General features: G+C 43.6%; 1 protein-coding gene across 1 annotated transcript; it reads right to left on the bottom strand.

Moving 5' to 3' along the window:
• Positions 1–722: 722 nt before the first annotated feature.
• GATAD1 (GATA zinc finger domain containing 1) lies at positions 723–20,132 on the bottom strand. The gene is made up of 5 exons (XM_044246014.1): positions 19,796–20,132; positions 18,878–19,003; positions 17,237–17,296; positions 12,458–12,641; positions 723–2,404 (listed from the first exon to the last, which is right to left on the bottom strand). Exons 1-5 carry the CDS (start codon positions 20,045–20,047, stop codon positions 2,214–2,216), a joined length of 813 nt encoding a protein of 270 aa, XP_044101949.1. The 5' UTR covers positions 20,048–20,132; the 3' UTR covers positions 723–2,213.

The raw sequence follows: 20,132 nt of genomic DNA, 5'->3' as shown, positions 1-20,132 counted from the left end.
GAAATTCTGCTTGACCATAGAGAATCTGAAATTTAAGCCAAAGTTAGTATGCACTAGTATTAACTAAAATATCAACAGGCATTTATTTTAGTGAACAGCATCCAACTTGGACTCTACACTAAGCACCTGCCACAAGTAAGGACCCAAGTTAGGTACTATGGGAGTTCCAAAAATGAGTAAATAAAACACACCATCTCTGGGATGCCAGGCTGGCTCAGTCCGGTAAGCATCTACCTTTGGCTCAGGTCATGATCCCGGGGTCCTGGGATTGGATCCCGCATCAGGCTCCTTGCTCAGTGGGGGGCCTGCTTCTTCCTTTGCCTGCTGCTCCCTCTGCCTGTACTGACAAATAAATAAAATCTTAAAACCACACAACCACCACAAACTACCACAACATCTCTGTCCTCCAGGAAGCACAGGGGCAGGGGTAGGGCTAATAGAAGCAGAAACTTAAAGCTTTCAAGGCTTCATGGGAATCTGGAAAGGTCTCATGGAGAAAGAGAATTTGAGGGCCTTAAGAAAGGCCTTTGGGGTGGAGTTGATGGGGAACAATATGAACAAGAGTTCGGCCAGCAAAGTGAGGAGGGTATTGGGGGAAACATTTCAGTGGTAGGGAGAAGGAGACAAGGCTGGGAATGTAGACTGGGGCCATATTGGGGTATGTCTTCAATAAGAAGAGAAAAGGAATGAATTTACCTGGTACGCAGTGGATGCCATTGGTATTTGTTGAGGAAGAAAGTGAAAATTTAATCTTTATTTTAAAAACTATTACGTAAGTATTTACCAATTTATAAACCAAATGGTATGTGTATATACTGATTTTTCAATATATCCTCATTTTAATAAGTTTCATATATTATTTCTTTTATCAATTGGCCACTCTTTGAAATTTTCCGAAAATCAATTCTGTATTGATCAATCTATTGCTCCAAATTATGAGCAGAACACTGATATTTTCTGTTCATACCATTTTTACATAAATGTAAATAAATCCAAAGTAAATACATGGTAAAAAATACATTTTAATCCAAAAGTTTGAATACTGGCACTCAGCTATTTACAGTGGTATTTACAATCAATTTACAGTAACATTTGTGGAGAGAACTATGAACACAGAGCTACCTACAGTTGCTTCCTTCTAACATACAAACCATAACTATGCAGAAAAATGTTAACAGCTAAAACTGCTACAACTCAAAATCATTATGATTAAATTAGATTCCAGCAAACTTTACTGGGGTTGAAAAATGCTGGTTAAGTCAGGATAGAAGAGGTGGGTGTGTGCAACCCCCATTTCTTCCAATTTCCACATTGTTATTCCCTTCGTTAGCTGACCTGCACTTAAGTAAAACCTATACCTGAATTCTGACAATTTCATAAAAAACAGGGTGTCTAAGACTTTATTTTAGGCCTGTTACTATGAGTCTACAGCAGATAGTTTAAGTAGACTTTTTTTTAAGATATTAATGCTTACAACCTATTAGTCATTTTTCTGACTGCCCAATGGTTGTTTTAATGATAGTCAAGAAACTACCAAGGGGGATGCCTGAACACTACATGATTCCTATGTGCTCTTCACAAAGCTGACTGCCTGTGTTGTAAAATTTTATGGTTTGATTGGGAGCCTCACTTTGAGAAGGGAGATGGAAACAATGCAGATCGACAAAATAACTCTGAATCTGTTTGCTACAGAACACAGTTTTTTAAAAGCTGAGGCTACTAAAATCATCTACCAATCACTATCTCTAAGGTTAAAGTCTATCTAGCATTTTCTAGATGAAAAAATAAAGCTTATGTCACTTTGTGATAAACACAGTTGGTCATAGTTACACTTTATTTGACTAAGTCCTTGGTCAGAAATCCAACCTCAATTAATATTTTGTTCTAGTAGAAAAATACAATCCATTGATTGTAACGAGTTTCTAGAAATAAATCATGGAGAAAAATACATACTACCTGTTCCTAATGGTCCCCTTGGAAATTGCACTCTTTGCCTGGGAAGTTACACATATAGAATATATTTAACTTCAAAATATATTTAATTCCTTGTTATCCCTTTTAAATTTCCAAGTAATAAACAAGCTAATGATTACTGGGTAGTTAGGGAAAAATTTTTAGTCATCCTTCCATCTAAGAATTTCATGAAAGAAACACGTGGCATATGTTACAAGAGTATGAATACGAAATGACTGGAAGAAGTTTCACTTTCTAAACTATAAATGGTTGGCAACTGTTTCCTTAATAGTGATTGCAGGAGTGGGTCCAACATGAGTCCATATGTAGCCCTTCTCTGGTCTGGTCGGAACTGTGGGAAACGGCGATGAACGGGACTTGAAATATTCAGAAGGTGCATGACACACAAATTCCAAGTATTCCATTTTCCTTGGAAGATCCTCCTCTGGTCCTAAAGGCAGTCGATGGAAAGATTAAACACATTTTTAAACATATATATCATTTTCATAAAAGATAAACATTCCTAGACGCTAGGAGAAACCACTATGGTGGTGACCTGACCATAGTCCTTGATACATATAGTATTCTTAAGTCCATCTCTGTATTCTCTAGTTTAGTTGTTCAACTCCCTCAGTGACTCAATACAGAAAGGATTCTAAAAATTGTATTAGTACTATACAGTGTACAGTGTTCATTATATGCCCACACACATTTATGTACTGAGTACATAAAACGATACTTTAAGTCCTCACAACTGTGCTCCGAGGAAGGCACTGTTATTTTAAAAATTTCATTTATTTATTTATTTATTTTTAAAGATTTTATTTATTTGACAGAGAGAGATCACAAGTAGGCAGAGAGGCAGGCAGAGAGACAGGCTCCCTGCTGAGCAGAGAGCCCGAAACGGGGCTCGATCGAGGACCCTGAGATCATGACCTGAACCGAAGGCAGAGGCTTAACCCACTGAGCCACCCAGGTGCCTGGAAAACACCATTATTATTCCTGTTTTATGTGTGAGAAAACAAGACATGAGAGATTGAGGAACTTGTCCATAGCCACACGGCTATAAGTGCTGGTTGAGAAACCAGATCGTCCAGCTCTGACTGTGTGCTCTGAACCCGTATGCCGTGCTCCCCGCTCCTGTGTCTGAGGATTGGGAGGAATGGGAGGTGGGAAAGGAGCCCCAGAAGTGATTCTCCACATCTCTGCCTCTACCAAGAATCCTGCCCTACAGATCATTCAGATTAAAGTCCACTCTTCTATGTACCTACAAGCAAAGGCTAAAACTGATCACATATCAAACTTCACACACAGGTGAGAATAACAGCAGCACATTATCTGTCCCCTGAGTTCCCTCTGGAAAACAAAACAAAACTCTGTATGCGAATGTAATACATGCTTATTGCAGAAAGGCTGAAAACATGAGGTAATGTAGGGGTGCCCGGGACCCTGAACGGAAGTATAAGCCAAGACGGTGGCTGGCGACATGCCAATACGAGCGGTTTAGGAGACAAACAAGTGTCGTCCATTAAGGAAGTCGCTCTCATTGGCTTGAAAAGAGTGTGCTCACTGCGTGATCCCTGCATGCCCCCATATGCCTCAATATACTGTCCACGCGCTTTTCACATGTACCTCTCCCTGATTGCTTCGCACAGCCTTTATTACTAGGGCGCTCGCTGAAGGCGGGGATTTTCCTCCGGAGAGTGTAGAAGAAGGTACGCTGAAATAAAGAGCTCTTAACGTCAGTGTGTCATGCTTCTCTGCGGGCGGAGAACGCGCGATACTTGGTGCCGAAACCCGGGATCGACTGATTAAAGGTGAGTAATTCTTAAGGTAAGAAATACATTAATTAAAAGTAAAAAGAAAGGCAGCCTTAACGTTCGCAGTATTGCGACTATCCGGGTACGCGAAAAGCGGCCCAATCTGTAAACGGATACCAGGTACGCAGAAAGCGGCCACTGATAGACTACAAAGAAAAAAAAAAAAAAAGGCCGAAGGTCTTGAGACAAATAATAATGGGGTCAGAGTTATCCAGACTCCAGATGGAGAGACCTTTGAGGGCTTTACTAAAAGCTAATGGAACGCCCCTAAAGGCTTCCTCAGCGAGGAGATTTTTACAAACCGTAGAGGAGGTCGCCCCTTGGTTCTTAGAGGAAGGGCTATTAAATATCCCTCAATGGGAATATTTGGGGCAAGATCTACAAAAGGCTAATGATAAGACCCCCCTAGCCTGGCACCTTAGCCATATGGACTTTTGTAAAAAGCTGTTTAACTACGCCTAAAGAGAAATTTCAGCCCCCTCTAGAGGAAGGGAATGCAATTCTAGAGGAAGTGAAAGAGCAACGGTCGCGCACCCATGTAACAAGTAGCAGCAGCAGCTCGGAAGGGGAACTTTCAGATGAGGAATTAGAACGTAGGGCGAGGAAATTGCGTATTAAAGATTTTCCCATGCCAACGGCGCCGCCTCCTGCATACAACCCAGAACACGGCACCCCCAAGAATGTTCAAAGTGGAACAGGTTTGACCCTCCCAATTCCTGCTGCTTCCCCGTTTTCGAGGACGCACAAAATCAGAGGTTTCATCAACCACTAGATTTCAAACTAGTTAAGAACTTAAAGGAGGCAGCCAGTACTTACGGTGTTCAGGCTGCATTTACTGTGTCTCTGCTAGAATCCATAGCATCCCTAAATTTAACCCCTCGCGATTGGGAAAACATAACCAGAGCTGCCCTTTCAGGAGGTCAGTATTTAATGTGGAAAGCGAGTCATCGCGAATTCTGTCTGGATACTGCTAGACGAAATGCGGCAGCAGGTAATCCTGCATGGAACGTAGACATGCTTACTGGACAAGGGCAATATGACGATATACAGGCTCAAAAGCTATATCCCCCAGCTGTCTACTTGCAAATTGCCGCAGCAGCAACCAAAGCATGGAAAACCCTACAGGGCGCAGGGGATTTGCAAGGTCAACTATCCAAGGTTATTCAAGGGGCTAATGAGCCTTATGCAGATTTTGTGGATAGACTAATACAAACTGCAAGCCGTATCTTTGGCGACACGGAACAGGCCATGCCGCTAATTAAACAATTAGCCTATGAGCAGGCCAATAAGTGGTGTAAAGAGGCTATTCACCCCTGGAAAAATAAAGACCTAACGACCTACTTAAAGGTCTGCAGAGACATAAATGATTCCACCATACAAGGTCAAGTTTTGGCTTCCACTATTATTCAGGGGTTTAGCAGAACAAACCAAGCCAAAACACGCCCAGGTCCATGTTATTCATGCGGACAAATGGGACACAAGAAGGCCAATTGCCCAAGCCCAAAACCCACCTTGGGTAAGGAACCAGGGCTTTGTCCCAGATGTAAAAAGGGAAACCATTGGTCTAGTGTATGTCAATCACTCAAAGGTAAAGAGGGAAATTATTTAGGCCCCAACCCGAGACTGTCAAAAAATGGGAAGCAGGGCCCAGCCCGGGGCCCTCAGCAAATATACAGGATGATTCAGCAGATCCCTCGGAAATGGTATCCTCCAACCCACAAGGGGGAGCACGTAGAGCAACCACAGGAAGCGCAGGATTGGACAACTGTGCCACCTCCCGATTGGTCCTAACCCCGGAAATGGGTGTTCAAGCAATAGATTCTGATTGGAGTGTGCCCATACCAGAAAACTCAGTAGGATTATTATTAGGAAGAAGCTCCACCACCCTAAAAGGTCTCATCATACATCCAGGGGTAATAGATCCTGACTTTAGAGGCAAGGTTAAAATTCTAGTATCCTCACCTAGAAGAATCACTGTCATTTCCCCGGGAGACCGCATTGCTCAAATGCTCATCCTCCCTAGTGATCATGCCAATTGGCCCAGTGGGAGGAGGCTAAGAGGAGACAAAGGCTTTGGTTCTACAGGAGACCCACTCACCTGCTTTACCATGGATTTAGGCAGCCGACCCCTACTGGATCTTACCATAAGGGGAAAAAGATTTAAGGGACTCCTAGATACCAGAGCTGATAAAAGCATCATTAGTTCCACTGACTGGCCAAAAGGCTGGCCACTTGTCACAGCTGACCAAACTCTCCGAGGGCTAGGTATAGCATCCAGCCCTGACCAGAGTGCAGCTTCCTTATTATGGAAAGATGATGAAGGGAATACTGGGATCTTCCAACCATATGTTTGCAACTTGCCCATCTCCCTATAGGGAAGGGATATATTACAACAAATGAATCTTAAACTTACTACTGACAAAATTTATCAAGGAACCCCTGTAAAAGAAATGCTAAAAGGCATGGGATACGAGGAGGGAAGAGGCCTAGGAAAAAGACAACAGGGTCATACTCAACCTATCTCCATTCCCACCCCAAAAAATGATACAACCGGACTAGGTTTTTCTTAGGGGCCACTGATAAAGATGTCATCCCCATTATATGGAGAGATAATAAGCCTCGCTGGATCCCTCAGTGGCCCCTAACAAAAGAGAAATTAGAGGCTGCACATGCCTTGGTCAAAGAACAACTAACTGCAGGACACCTTCAGCCCTCTACTTCCCCTTGGAACACACCTATCTTTGTCATAAAGGAAAAATCTGAAAAGTGGAGACTATTACATGATCTCAGAGCAATAAATAGCCAGATGCATCCTATGGGTCCCATCCAATGTGGATTGCCTTTAGTTTCCGTGTTGCCAAGAAATTGGCCTACCATCATAGTAGATTTAAAAGATTGCTTTTTCTCCATTCCCTTACACAAGGACGATTGTTGGAGATTTGCCTTTACTCTACCTGCTATAAATCATTCCCAGCCCGATCAAAGATATGAATGGACAGTGTTGCCCCAGGGGATGACTAACAGTCCTACATTGTGTCAAATTTATGTAGATAAAGCCCTATGTTCCACCCGAGAAACTTTTACAGGACTAATAATCTATCATTATATGGATGATATCCTTCTATGTCATCAAGATACAATAATTTTACAAAATGCTTTATGTCACATGACCAAAGAATTAAGAGCATGGGGCCTTGCCATAGCTCCAGAAAAGATACAAACGGGAGAATTACAAAATTATCTGGGGACAAAATTATCCGCTACCACGGTTCGCCCTTTAAAACTTACTATTAGAGTTGATCAACTAACAACCTTAAACGATTTCCAAAAATTACTAGGAGACATAAACTGGATCAGGCCCTATCTTAGATTATCTACAGGTGAGTTAAAACCTCTATTTAATATTCTCAAAGGAGACCCAGATTTAAACTCAAAAAGATCCCTAATACCAGAGGCTAGACAGACTATTGATTTGATCCAAACCAGGTTGGAGTCCTGCCAGGTGGTCCTCTGCGATCCAAGTCAACCTTTGCTATTAATCATCCTCCCAGAACCTCATAGTCCTTCAGGAGTTATATGGCAGGACGGCCCACTACAAAGTATCCATTTAGCAAGTTCACCTGCAAGAATGTTACAACCTTACCCTCTGGCCCTGTCTCAACTTCTATTTAAGGGTATAGAAGCCTGCATGTCCGCCTTCGGTAGGCAGCCAGCCACCATTATCACACCATATACTGCAGACCAAATTAAATGGCTCATAAATAATAGCTCAGATTGGGCCATCCTTTACTGCACCACTATCGCAAATTTTGACAATCATTACCCAAAACATCCTTGGATCCAATTTTGTAAGAATACCCCCATCATCTTCCCTAAAATAACAAGACCTACCCCTATACATAACTGTCCAACCGTCTTCACTGATGGGTCAAAAAATGGAGTCGGTTCGGTTTACATAGATGGACACACTCACACCACCATCATACAGTCCTCATCTGCTCAAGTCTCTGAATTAGCTGCAGTAATTCTAGCCTTTAAATTATTAGGTAAGACACCAATTAACCTGCTTACAGATAGTAATTATGTTGTCAACTCGCTAGCTGTATTAGAGACTGTACCGTACATCTCCCCACAATCTGTCATAGCCCCCTATTTCTCCACTTTACAAACATTAATTCTCAGCCGCTCCCAACCATTTTTCGTAGGACACATTAGAGCTCACACTAATCTACCCAGGCCCCTAACTAAAGGCAATAGTATAGCAGACATGGACACTAAAAGTACCTTTATCTTCTCAATCCAAGATCAGGCAAAACTCTTTCATGAGCGATTCCATGTTAATTCCACCACCCTAACAAGAAAATTTCAAATACCAAAGATCATTGCTAGACAAATAGTCAAGGACTGCCAACACTGTGCACCTCTCATACCTGTTCAATCATTTGGAGTTAACCCTCGGGGTCTCTTACCCAATCATATTTGGCAAATGGACGTCACTCATATACCAGAGTTTGGAAATCTTAAATATGTCCACGTTTCAGTTGATACTAATTCAGGGGTTATCATTGCCACTCCCCTAGCTGGAGAAAAGGTAAGTAATGTTATTCAGCATTGTTTACATGCATTGGCTTGTTGGGGTTTCCCAAAAACCATTAAAACAGATAATGGACCAGCATATACCTCCAAAGCTTTTAAAAATTTTGCCGACATATTTGGCATACAATTAATAACTGGTATCCCCTATAACCCACAAGGCCAAGGAATCATAGAAAGGACCCACCTTACCTTAAAAAATTGTTTAAAAAACAAAAAGGGGGAATAGGGGCATCCTTCAGATCCCCAAAAGACAAACTTAACCTAATCCTTTTTATTTTTTTATTTTATTTTAATTTTTTTTAAAGTAATCCTTTTTATTTTAAATTTTTTAACTTTGGATAATGATGGGTGCTCAGCCGCCGATCGTCATTACTCCCCAAATCAAACATCACAACAATGGGCGCGATGGAAAGATATCCTCACGGGAGAATGGAAGGGCCCAGATCCTGTGTTAAGATGGGCCCGAGGGTCTGTTTGTGTTTTTCCACAGGACCGCCAAACACCTATTTGGGTACCAGAACGACTGACATTTGGGTACCAGAACGACTGACACGAGTGGCAAAAGATGCAGACCCTGCTCCTAGCGATAAACCTCCTAACGCTGACTAATGCAGTCCTGGAAACGAATGAAGATGTAAGCCACCAGCTATGGACCATAGTTAAGGCCTGGCCTTTTCCCCTGCCTGTGGCAAACACTTCTCGCCTATTATATTTAGTACTACCCTACTACTGCTCCTAACAACTTCTCAAAAATCTTTCTCCCTGGGAGTCTTTGTTTTGTTACCCACCATCTTGCCTCGCTGTAATTCAAAGGTAATGTGGCCCCCTACCTGGACAGGATGCCAAAGCAGACTCTCATGCGTTTCCACAAACTGTCACTTCACCTTCTCACCTAAACTTGTTACCTTTACTAATTCTTCCTTCCATGGATATATATGGAAACCCTACCATGGCCGCGCGTGCCAATCCTTTTGACTCCTGGCTACTCTGCAACTCTGGAGGTGCATGCACCCAGCTCAATGCCTTGGCCTTCCTAAATGGGGGCAGTTTCAAAAGCTGCAATTATACATACAACATCAGCACTAGTAGCTTTGAAACTAATGTAAAAGTAAATTGCTCAAATGGTAAACATTTCATTCGGCCCTACTCCAGTATGTGTTTGGACCCTATTCATTTTTATTCTATCCAATTATTCAAGGGTCTGTACAATTCAAATTGTACAGAAAACAATGATACATGCCTTTTGTCTAGCTGCTGGAATAGTTCCACAATCGCTCGCATCCCTACCTACATTCCTTTTCCGGTGCAGGTGTATAATCAGGAATTAGCAGTAATACTTAGAGAAAAGAGAGACTTTGGAATCACCGCTGCCGTCGTCACAGCGATAGCAGTGGCTGCCACCTCAGCAGCAGCCACCAGAGCAGCCCTGGCACTCTCCGTGCCAACTGCCCAAGCACTCAATAACCTCACTAGTTCCACGGCGACGGCCCTCTCAACACAAGCTGCCATCAATCAACACCTTCATAGAGGCATCATGTTACTGAGTCAACAAGTGGACCTCCTACAAGAACAAATGGACGTTGTCACAGAGGTCCTCACTTCCACCTGTGTATCCACAATGACTGGACTCTGTATCACCAGCACACGATTCACCAATCTATCTCGAGCAGCCAACATTTCCAAACACCTTGGACTTTTGCTTAATGGATCTTGGACTTTTGAGTTTGACAATCTTACACGAACCCTGCGGCAGGAAATATCTTCCCTTAATACCTCAAGGGTTGATATAGCTAGAGCTACAGATCTTGTATCTTGGATTGCAAATGTTACTGGATTTGCTAAACAATGGGCGGGTTTGGGGGCTTTATTCATATTGTTTGGTTTAGGATTGTTATTCTTAACCCGCCTTCATAGGCCTAAGAGCATCAGCTCGCAGAGACCGCATTATTTTCCAGCAAGCCATGTCCGCTTTAGAAACAGGCGGCTCCCCTCAAATTTGGCTCAGTATGCTAGATCGGTAGTCAACAATGGGTAATGAAGGAGGTGACCATATACCAACCTAAGACAGAAGCTGTAGCATGCTCTACAGTCTTTGATGATGGGTAAGGATATGAGTCGACCCCTCAACCTAAGACAGGCACGATCTCTTGCCACTTCATAAAACAAAAAAGGGGGAGCTGTTGGGGTGCCCGGGACCCCGAACGGAAGTATAAGCCAAGACGGCGGCTGGCGACATGCCAATACGAGCGGTTTAGGAGACAAACAAGTGTCGTCCATTAAGGAAGTCGCTCTCATTGGCTTGAAAAGAGTGTGCTCACTGCGTGATCCCTGCATGCCCCCATATGCCTCAATATACTGTCCACGCGCTTTTCACATGTACCTCTCCCTGCTTCGCACAGCCTTTATTACTAGGGCGCTCGCTGAAGGCGGGGGATTTTCCTCCGGAGAGTGTAGAAGAAGGTACGCTGAAATAAAGAGCTCTTAACATCAGTGTGTTGTGCTTCTCTGCGGGCGGAGAACGCGCGATAAGGTAACTTACAAACTCTGAATATTCTTAAAACCTGTATTAAGGGGCACCTGAGTGGCTCAGTGGATTAAAGCCTCTGCCTTTGGCTCAGGTCATGATCCCAGGGTCCTAGGATCGAGCCCTACATCAGGCTCTCTGCTCAGCAGAGAGCCTGCTTCCCCTCCTCTTTCTCTGCCTGCCTCTCTGCCTACTTGTGATCTCTATCTGTCAAATAAATAAATAAAATCTTAAAAAAAAAAACAAAAACAAAACCCCGGTATTAATCAGCAATTTATTCCTGTGAGTCTGTCAAGAAACATTTATACCACTTCTTCTGTCAGCCTTGAAATTAGTAAGAGCACAGACACTGCCATTTCAACTACACATGATGATATGTTATAAAAGGTCTAGGATAAGGTATGTGACTTGTAGAGGGACACATAACGAAAATCTCTAAGATTCTACAAATAATGGGAACGGTTCCTTCTGAAATTATTTTAACTAGATTTTTATAAGTAAATATGCCTAGGGGCGCCTGGGTGGCTCAGTGGATTAAAGCCTCTGCCTTCGGCTCGGGTCATGATCCCCAGGTCCTGGGATCGAGCCCTACATCTAAGGGCTAAGCAGAGAGCCTGCCTCTTCCTCTTTCTCTGCCTGCCTCTCTGCCTACTTGTGATCTCTTGTCTGTCAAATAAACAAATAAAATCTTAAAAAGAAAAAAAATACGCCTAAATAAGCCTCATTCCTGAGCAATAAATTCTTTTAATAGAGTTTAACACTGGGTCACTCAGAAAAATCTTATCTACATCACTTTTTAATAGGTATATACTGCTCTAACTCAAAATAACCCATAGCACTCAAACCCCAACTATATAAAATATCTTTCATTTTTCTACAAAGCTCTTTGCTTTTTTTTTTTTTTTTTAATTTATTTATTTGACAGACAGAGATCACAAGTAGATGGAGAGGTGGGCAAAGAGAAAGAGGAGGAAGCAGGCTTCCTTTTGAGCTGAGAGGCCGATGTGGGGCTCGATCCCAAGAACCCGGGAACACGACCTGAGCTGAAGGCAGAGGCTTTAACCCACTGAGCCGCCCAGGTGCCCCAGCTCTTTACTTTTTAACAGTAAATGAGGCTTACGTTGGTTATGGATTGCATTATATTCTCCCCACTCCGTTTGTTGAGGCCCTAAGCCCCAGTGGGATGGTATTTAAAGATGGGCCTTTGATGAGATAATTAAGGTTACATGAGGTGATAGGCTGGAGCCCTAACCCGACAGGACTGATGTTCTTCTACGGCGAGGAGACGCTAGGAGTGTGCACACACGGAGGAAAGGCCACGTGAAGACTCAGCGAAAAGGTGACCGCCTCCAAGCCAGGAAGAGTGCTCTCACCAGAAAGTGACCCTGACAGCACCTTGATCTGTCACTTCCAAGCCTCCAGAAGTGTGAAAAAATAGGTTTTGTGTTTATCCCACTTGGCCCATGGTACTTTGTTACAGCAGCCCAAACAGACTAATAGCTTCTGTTACGTAATAAAGGAGATTTCCCTGCGTTCAGGAACCTGTACCACTTGTCAAACTCACCAATGATGTAGGACGCAGGATCAAACTGGTCCCTAGGGCTTGAGAGGGTGGGAATGAGCCACGTCAGGGCAGCGCTTTTCTCACAGTACTGGTCCTGGATGAAGCCCCTGATCTGAGCATAGTAGGGCTTTCCATCTTGTTCATCAATCACCGAAACAACATCTCCAATTTGGTAATATACTCCCTGGGGGAAACAGAAGATAATCCCATATTTGAAATAGAATTAGAGAAAAGTACCAGAGCTATGAACTAAAACCTCCCCAACACGAAATGAACAGTTTGCACAGTGGTCAGTAAAACACCTTTGAGATGGTCCAATGCATCAATGGTTGATGCCAATTCTTCCTTTCTTTCTTTCTTTTTTTTTTTTAAGAGAGAGAGCAAGCTTGAGTGGGGGTGGAGGGACCCCCAAAGAGAGAGGGAGAGAGGTTTTTTTAAAAGATTTATTTATTTTAGAGAGAAAAAGACAGTGTATGTGCACTCAGGTGGAGCTGGAGGGGCAGAAGGAGAGGGAGACAGAGTCTTAAGCAGACTCTGTGCTGAGCACAGAGCCAATGTGGGGCTCGCTCTCATAACCCTGAGAACAGGACTTGACGTGAAATCAAGTCAGATGCTTAACTGATTGTACCACTCAGGCACCCGTTTTTGTTTTATTTTTTTGGGGGGGAGAGAGAATTAAGTTTGCTCCACATTGAATGGGGCTTAAACTCACGACCCTGAGATCATGACATGAGATGAGATCAAGATTGGGACGCTCAACTGACTGAGCCACCCAGCAGCCCCGGATACCAATTCTAAAGTTGTTCACTCTTAAATAAAAATTATACACAACCCCGAAAACGTGCATCTGGAGAAAACATTTTTATAAAGACACTTTGATTTTATATCAGAACAATGATATTCCCTATTTTTTGGGCTACAGCCACTGAGCTGTAGAAAGGGGAAGTGACCTTACGGAAGGCTACTTAAGGCAGGAATGCAGCTGGGGCTCCTTCACTGGTTCCAGGGTGCATCTCTGTCCTATACTGAAAAGCAATGCTTACCTGATGAGAATATGTTCTACACTCCTTCCTCCTCGGCCACCCATAAAGAAAATGGACACCACACATTCAAACCCAAAGAAACGAGAGAAACTCCTCTGATTATAACCGGTCTTCAGGATAGGTCCCTTGCAATTCACTCAGCTATCTGCCCAAAAGACAGTTACCTGCGTTTCCAGCACTCACGGCTTCAGGTCTTATCGCTGCTCCACCTCGCAGCCAACTAACTCATCTGTGGTGTCTGTGTCAAGCCCTCCTTATGACTCTGACTGTGTCATCTGTTGCATGTCTAGTTCCCCAGGTCTTCAAAAGGACATAATTTCTCCCTTGAACATCCGTAATGGCTGATCCAAATCTTTATGATTCCCAGCACTCCCTTAGGTGGGTGTGGTTCTCAGTCGGCAAAAGTAACCTTGACTTGTAGGAACCAAGTGTGATTTATCATGGCTTCCATCAAAATAGGGCCTTGGCAGGAGGGAAAGCTGCTGGAGTGCACCCTTCAACCATAAAAATAATTCTGAAGAAATATTTCCAGTGAGTGAGCGGTGACTGGAGTTTTTCCTGGTGGATCCTTCAACTGTGTTGCATGTGGATCGCCTATGGACAGGCAGAGTCAATGTGGGTCACAATCTGCTACTTGGTAGTTCATGTCCATCATCAGCTGGTCCTTGGAGCCACTACTCAATGTTTTAGTAATTTGTCACATAAATACTTTGCATTTATAGTTTGCTTTGTCTACATGTAGAATCATTATCCCCAAATTATAAATGATTAAGAGTGTCTTGCTTAACACAGACACTCAAATATATGCTGAATGAATATTAACTCAAAATACATAATAGTGTGGAAACAGAACTGCAAGGCAAAGACAATGTCTTACTGAAAGATTCCAGGGGTGCCTGGGTGGCTCAGTTAGTTGAGTGTTGGACTCTTACTTTCGGCTCAGGTCATGATCTCAGGGTTGTGCTCAGTGCAGAGTCCATTTGAGATTCTTTCTCCCTCTGCCCCCCTCCCTGCTTGCTCACATGCTCTCAAAAATAAATAAATCTTTTTTTTAATAAGATTTTATTTATGTATTTATTATTTATTTGAGAGGCAGAGGGAGATAGTACAAGGGGAGGCAGAGGAAGGAGAGGTAGACTCCCTGCTGAGCAAGGAGCCGGATATGAGACTTCATCCCATGACCTGAAGTCAAAGGCAGATGCTTAACCAACTGAGCCACCCAGATGTGCCTAAATAAATAAATCTTACCAAAAAAAAAAAAAAAAAAGATTCCAGTGGCAAGCAGTACCTGGAACCTGGTTAACTGTTTATTAGTCTGTGTCGTGTTGTGCATGGATATACAGAAAGCACTAATCATGACTAAGGCACTTAATCTAGGGAGTCCCTTCATTTGCAGGGAGGTTTCAGGGTTTCTGGCAGAAGAGAAAGAAGATCAACGCAATACTGTGAACACCGGAGAGAAAGAAGATCAACGCAATACTGTGAACACCGGATTAGGAGGAAGCAGAGCTGTTCATGAGGCTCTTCTGACACAGGGAGGCCATTCACCCTTTGGGGTCTTGGGTGCCCATACTCCTGGCTGTCAGACCCAGCGGCTGCACTCAGCTCCCTCTGGCATGCCTGATCTGGGCTCAAGTTCAGCAGATGGCAATGACCTCTTAAGCCCTCCTGCCCCAGTGCTATCTGCAGCAGCAGCCTCTGCAATCCTGTGTATCGGCAGCAGGACCTCAACATTTTGTTACACTTTGTCCTTATTTTCTAACGAACAGGGGCGGGCCGGCAGACAGCAAAAAGAAATGCAATATTTGTGGGGTGCCTGGGTGGCTCAGTCTGTTAAGCACTTAAGCATCTGACTTTGGTTCAGGTAGTGATCTCCCGGTCTTAGGATAGAGCCCTACAGCAGGCACATGCGCTAGCTCTCTCTCTCTCTCTCAAATAAATAAATAAATAAAATCTTAAAAAAAAAAAAAAAAGAAATATGATACGTTTAGTAACAGGTTCCACACACCTTTTGCCTTTTGGTTGAGACATGCCTGGAAATCATTAGTTAACTAAATCCTTAGCCAAACCAGTTGCTGCTTTTTTTTTTTTTTAAGTTTATTTATTTATGTAAGTAATCTCTACACCCACAACCCCAATGTCAAGAGCTGTATGCTCCTACTGACTGAGCCAGCCATGTGCCTCCCAACCGGTTGCTTCTGGACTTAATCTGTAAACTATGTTCAGCGTTGAGAGTGATACACAAATTTGAAAACCTGATGATGCTAATTTCTACTATTCATTGAGCGCTTACTCTGCTAAATGCTTAACAGACAGGACCTCGCTTGACCCACTGAAATGGCTGCTATTTACAACCCCTCTTTTATAGATGAAGAAACACCAGAGAGGTTGGTCTCAATGCAGTGTCACATGGCCACTTGCCAGTGGGGTGAGGAGCTGAGCTCTGCCAACAGACTGCCTCGCTCCATGACTTGTTGGTCAGAGAATCTTTGACAAGTTCTTGAAATTCTCTGTGCTTCACTCTTCATCCATAAAACGGAGATAACAGTAGCACTTCATGGAGTGGAGTTTATTTCAAAGAACGAAGTAAAGCCTATGAAGCGCTCACCTCAGGGCCTGACACACACCAAGCACATACTAAACTTTAGCTACTTTATTATGAGCAATGCCTGAAATGCTTGAAACATAGGAGCAATGTTTGCCTGTGTAGAGGCTGTTCTAGACTACACAGATTCTGGGCTACTGACCACATAAAAGGTATACACAGAGTATCACACTTGAGTTTCTCAGTGTTTGGTTCATTTGGGTCAGCTATGAAGCACTAACTCGTGCCATTGCCCCCCACAAAATAGTTCAGACCCCAAAACATCAACAGCATGTAATGGCTGCTGCCTGTGTCAGGACCGCCAGGCTTTGGAAGCTGTTTCTGTGTTGCAACTGCTTTCCTAAGCCTTCTGGTTAAAAAATAATGATATGTCATATCTCCCACCAAAGGAGCAGGTTGTCTATGGGCTCTGGCCCTAGGAAACCTGACTTCCTCACTCTTTTATCAAAATATTTTAGACTCTCTCTCACCATCTGCTTCTAGTAGATGTTAATCCCCGCTACTGTCCTAATTCCTCTCACTTCTGCTTAAAGGCATTTTAGAATCTCTCTGCCTCCCCAACCCACTAGATATCAAGTCTCTACTCCCTCTTTCGTCCAAGTCCCTGTTTTGTGCTTCTCCCACAGTGATTGTCACAGTGACGTAGGTGGCTCATGCTTTCATGACTCCACACTATACAACAGCATTTTAAAATACTTAAAAATACCATGTTTCAATAAGCAACTACCTCCTATCTCAGCTCTCAATGAAATGTTTTATACCTTCCACGTATGGGGAAAACTAGCTTAGAAAAGAACAAAAAACAGGGTGCTTGGGTGGCTCAGTCGTTAAGCATCTGCCTTCAGCTCAGGTCATGATCCCAGAGTCCTGGGATAGAGCCCCACATCAGGCTCCCTGCTCATTGGGAAGCCTGCTTCTCCCTCTTCCACTCCCCCTGCTTGTGTTCTGTCTCACTCTCTCTCTCTCTCTGTCAAATAAATAAATAAATAAATAAAACCTTTAAAAAAAGAAAAGAACAAAGAATAGTCACACATTATACAGAGGAGCAGAGACATTTGGACAAATCCAACATTTGGCAGCTTATCATACAACAAGCCCAAATTGTCCCTCAGTAACTCTATAGATGCTTACCTTGTAGAAGATTGATTCTGCAGTGATTATAGTGGAAACAGACTCAGGAGCTTTGATGGGCTAGGGGAAAAAAAAAAAAGTAAAAATATTAGCACATTCCTAGTGTGTATGTGTGTGTAGCATATATAGGCATTTTTCCGGTCATATACAAGAGTTCTAGGACTTAAGAAATACTAAATCTGTTGCTCATCGACAAGAAGTACAATAAAAAGCTGAATGATTTTCTGAATGTTGTGGCAAAGCACAATCTGAGTAATTCTGTGGCTATTTCTGCTACCGTCAGCTTAAAAGTTTCTGAGAACTAAAGCATAAGCTTCTAACATTGCTGCTGAGATCTATCTCAAGTGCTCTCGAAGCTTCATTACATACTAACATTGGGTTGGAAACAATATCCTGGCTCTGAAGGCCTGGCTGTAACGGGAGTGGAAGGTGTAAAACATGTGTAGGTGAACACAAGGTGAAAAAGTGTCTCCTTGAAGACGTTTTCCGTCTCAACTTAACAATGGAACCAGCTAGGGATCAGCTAGTCATCAGAAGTAACTTTCCAGCGAGGCTGAACTCAGCTTACATGAAACTTCCTTGGAGTACTAAGTCGTTTGCCACCACCCAGCCATTACTGCCATCCCTTCTTAAGCTGTAGTACATGCTTACATGCCACAACACAAAAACCAGGCCTCCCCAAACATGTCTTGGGAACAACCTTGAAGAGGGGTTGCTAGCAAAACAGATACTAAAATAATTGCGGAGCAGACTCTGCCACACAGAGGAGGAAACTGTGTGAGCGATACGCCTATAGTCACATGCATTTACTTAACACACTTTGTCAAGAGGTGCCTCATTCTAAGAAAACCAAATTATAAAAGTCTTAAACCAGTTAGGGGCAACTATTCTGATTAAGAATCGGCAGAAGAATTTACTTATGTTTCACAAATGAATATGCCCATCTTCAGAAATGCCTTCACTGGTAAGGGAAGCATTCCTGTTCTGAAAGGAAAGAACACCAACCTGAGGTTTAAAAAAAGTAGGCTACAACACACCATCCACTGTGTATGACCATTTTCCCCTTGTGATACAAAAATACTGAGAGTTTACTGCAAAAACAGGTGCTTTCAACTACCCCCAGCACAAGTTTTTCCAACCATCCAGTTTTTACAGTAGAAGAAAGGTTTGGCGATATTTTTGATTCACATTCATCAACTGATTATCAAAAGTCAGTAAGATACATTTTCTGGGGCTGTAATAACAAACAAATATGGAAATGAAAGAGTTCCAGTATTATTTACTTTGATCTTTAAAGAATAAAAAAAAACTTTTCCCCTAATATATCTGACCATATCAAGAAACATAATCCCACCTCCTCCTTGCCGAAAGGACCCAATCAGATGCATTCAAGGTTTATGTTTCTTTTAGACTCATATTTTATATTTTCCAGTGGAAAAAATTACAAGCTAAGAAACGATAATGGATATTATTAACTATAAACAGTAAGCTTCCTGCAACGGAGCTCACTTTTAGGAAGTGCGGACCACTCCCCAGAATACCGCAGAAACGCCGGAAGAACCGATGAGAGATGAAGGCGCTGACAGGACACACTACACACACAATGCCATTACTGTAAGACACTGTCCACAATCATCTTACGTTTTTTAATTTAAAAATATGTCTTCTCCCTTTTCCTTTCGTGGAAACTTTCTTTTCAGCAGCTGGAGCAGATTTGTATTTAGTGTTTCTGAGCCGAGCAGACCTCCTGTGAATTTCCTGCTTACTCTGTTACATAAACAATTAAAGAACAAAAAAAGATAAATAAAAGTGTAGAAAGATTGCCGTGCCAATACCACCATCTTACAAGGACTTCAGAGTATCCACCTAATGCTATTTAAAAATTAAGTAAGAATGTGGCTTTTCTATTTACCCTGTTGTAATCCCAGAACTGGGCTAATTAAAACAGGGAGGGCCCCAGACAAGCATCTCCAGAGCCTCCAAAAAGGTGTGAACTACTTACAATAGGTCACGGGAGAGGTGCGCCAGGAAGTCTAGGCCAAGGCAAGAACTATTCGTTTGTTGTGTTTATAGTGCAGAACATCCCTTAACAACTAAGCAACCCAACCCCAGGGAGCGGGCTAGGTATGGAACTTTCTACAATGGAATACTTACGCTGCCAATTAAAACAAAGACATGGTAATCTCACTTAATAACATTAACTAATAATAAACTTTAACAGGAAAGTGGGTCCAGTAGCATGACCCGTTTACGTGTGTGTATACGTGTGTGTATTGAGAGGTCTGGTTACTACCGCAAATGTGATTACGACGACGGGGATTTCTGAAGGGTTTTAAACTGTCTTGCTTCTTTACATTTTCAATTTCCCACAATAACAAAAGGTGCTAGAATGGGCCAAATCAGGGAAGATCGCATCGTGGGTGGGAGCGGGCGCGCTTCTCTAGCAGGGTCACCGTGATCCGGGAGAGCCCACGCGCGCGCCCCGTCCCCGCCCGCCGGATCTCCGCCCACCCCACGCCCGGTCAGCCTCCGCCCGCCAGAGGGGCCGAAAGAGCTCACCTGCTTGCCGCCCCCGCCCCCGTTGCTCTGCGGAGGGGCGGCCGAGGTGCTGGCGAAGGTCGCCGCGCCGAAGCCGCCACCGCCGCTGCTGCCCCCAGTCCCACCAGTCGCCCCCGAGCCGGCGCCCCCGCCGCCCGCGCCGCCCCGGCCCGTGCAGTGGTGGCAGAGGATATCCCCCTGCGGGCTCTTCTTCCACATGGAGGACGACGTGGTCTTGCAGACGCTGCAGGTGGGCTTCAGGCCCAGGGGCATCGTGGCGGGCTCGGGAGGCCCCCGGGGGCGCAGCGACACGGGAATGGCTACCGCCGGCCCGGGCCGCCCGCTGGTCGGCCCGCCA

This window comes from Neovison vison, chromosome 4, assembly GCF_020171115.1.
Source record: "Neovison vison isolate M4711 chromosome 4, ASM_NN_V1, whole genome shotgun sequence".
In the NCBI taxonomy this organism is placed as follows: domain Eukaryota; kingdom Metazoa; phylum Chordata; class Mammalia; order Carnivora; family Mustelidae; genus Neogale; species Neogale vison.
The sequence above is the reverse complement of the archived record's forward strand: the minus strand, read 5'-3'. Positions and strand labels throughout refer to the sequence as shown.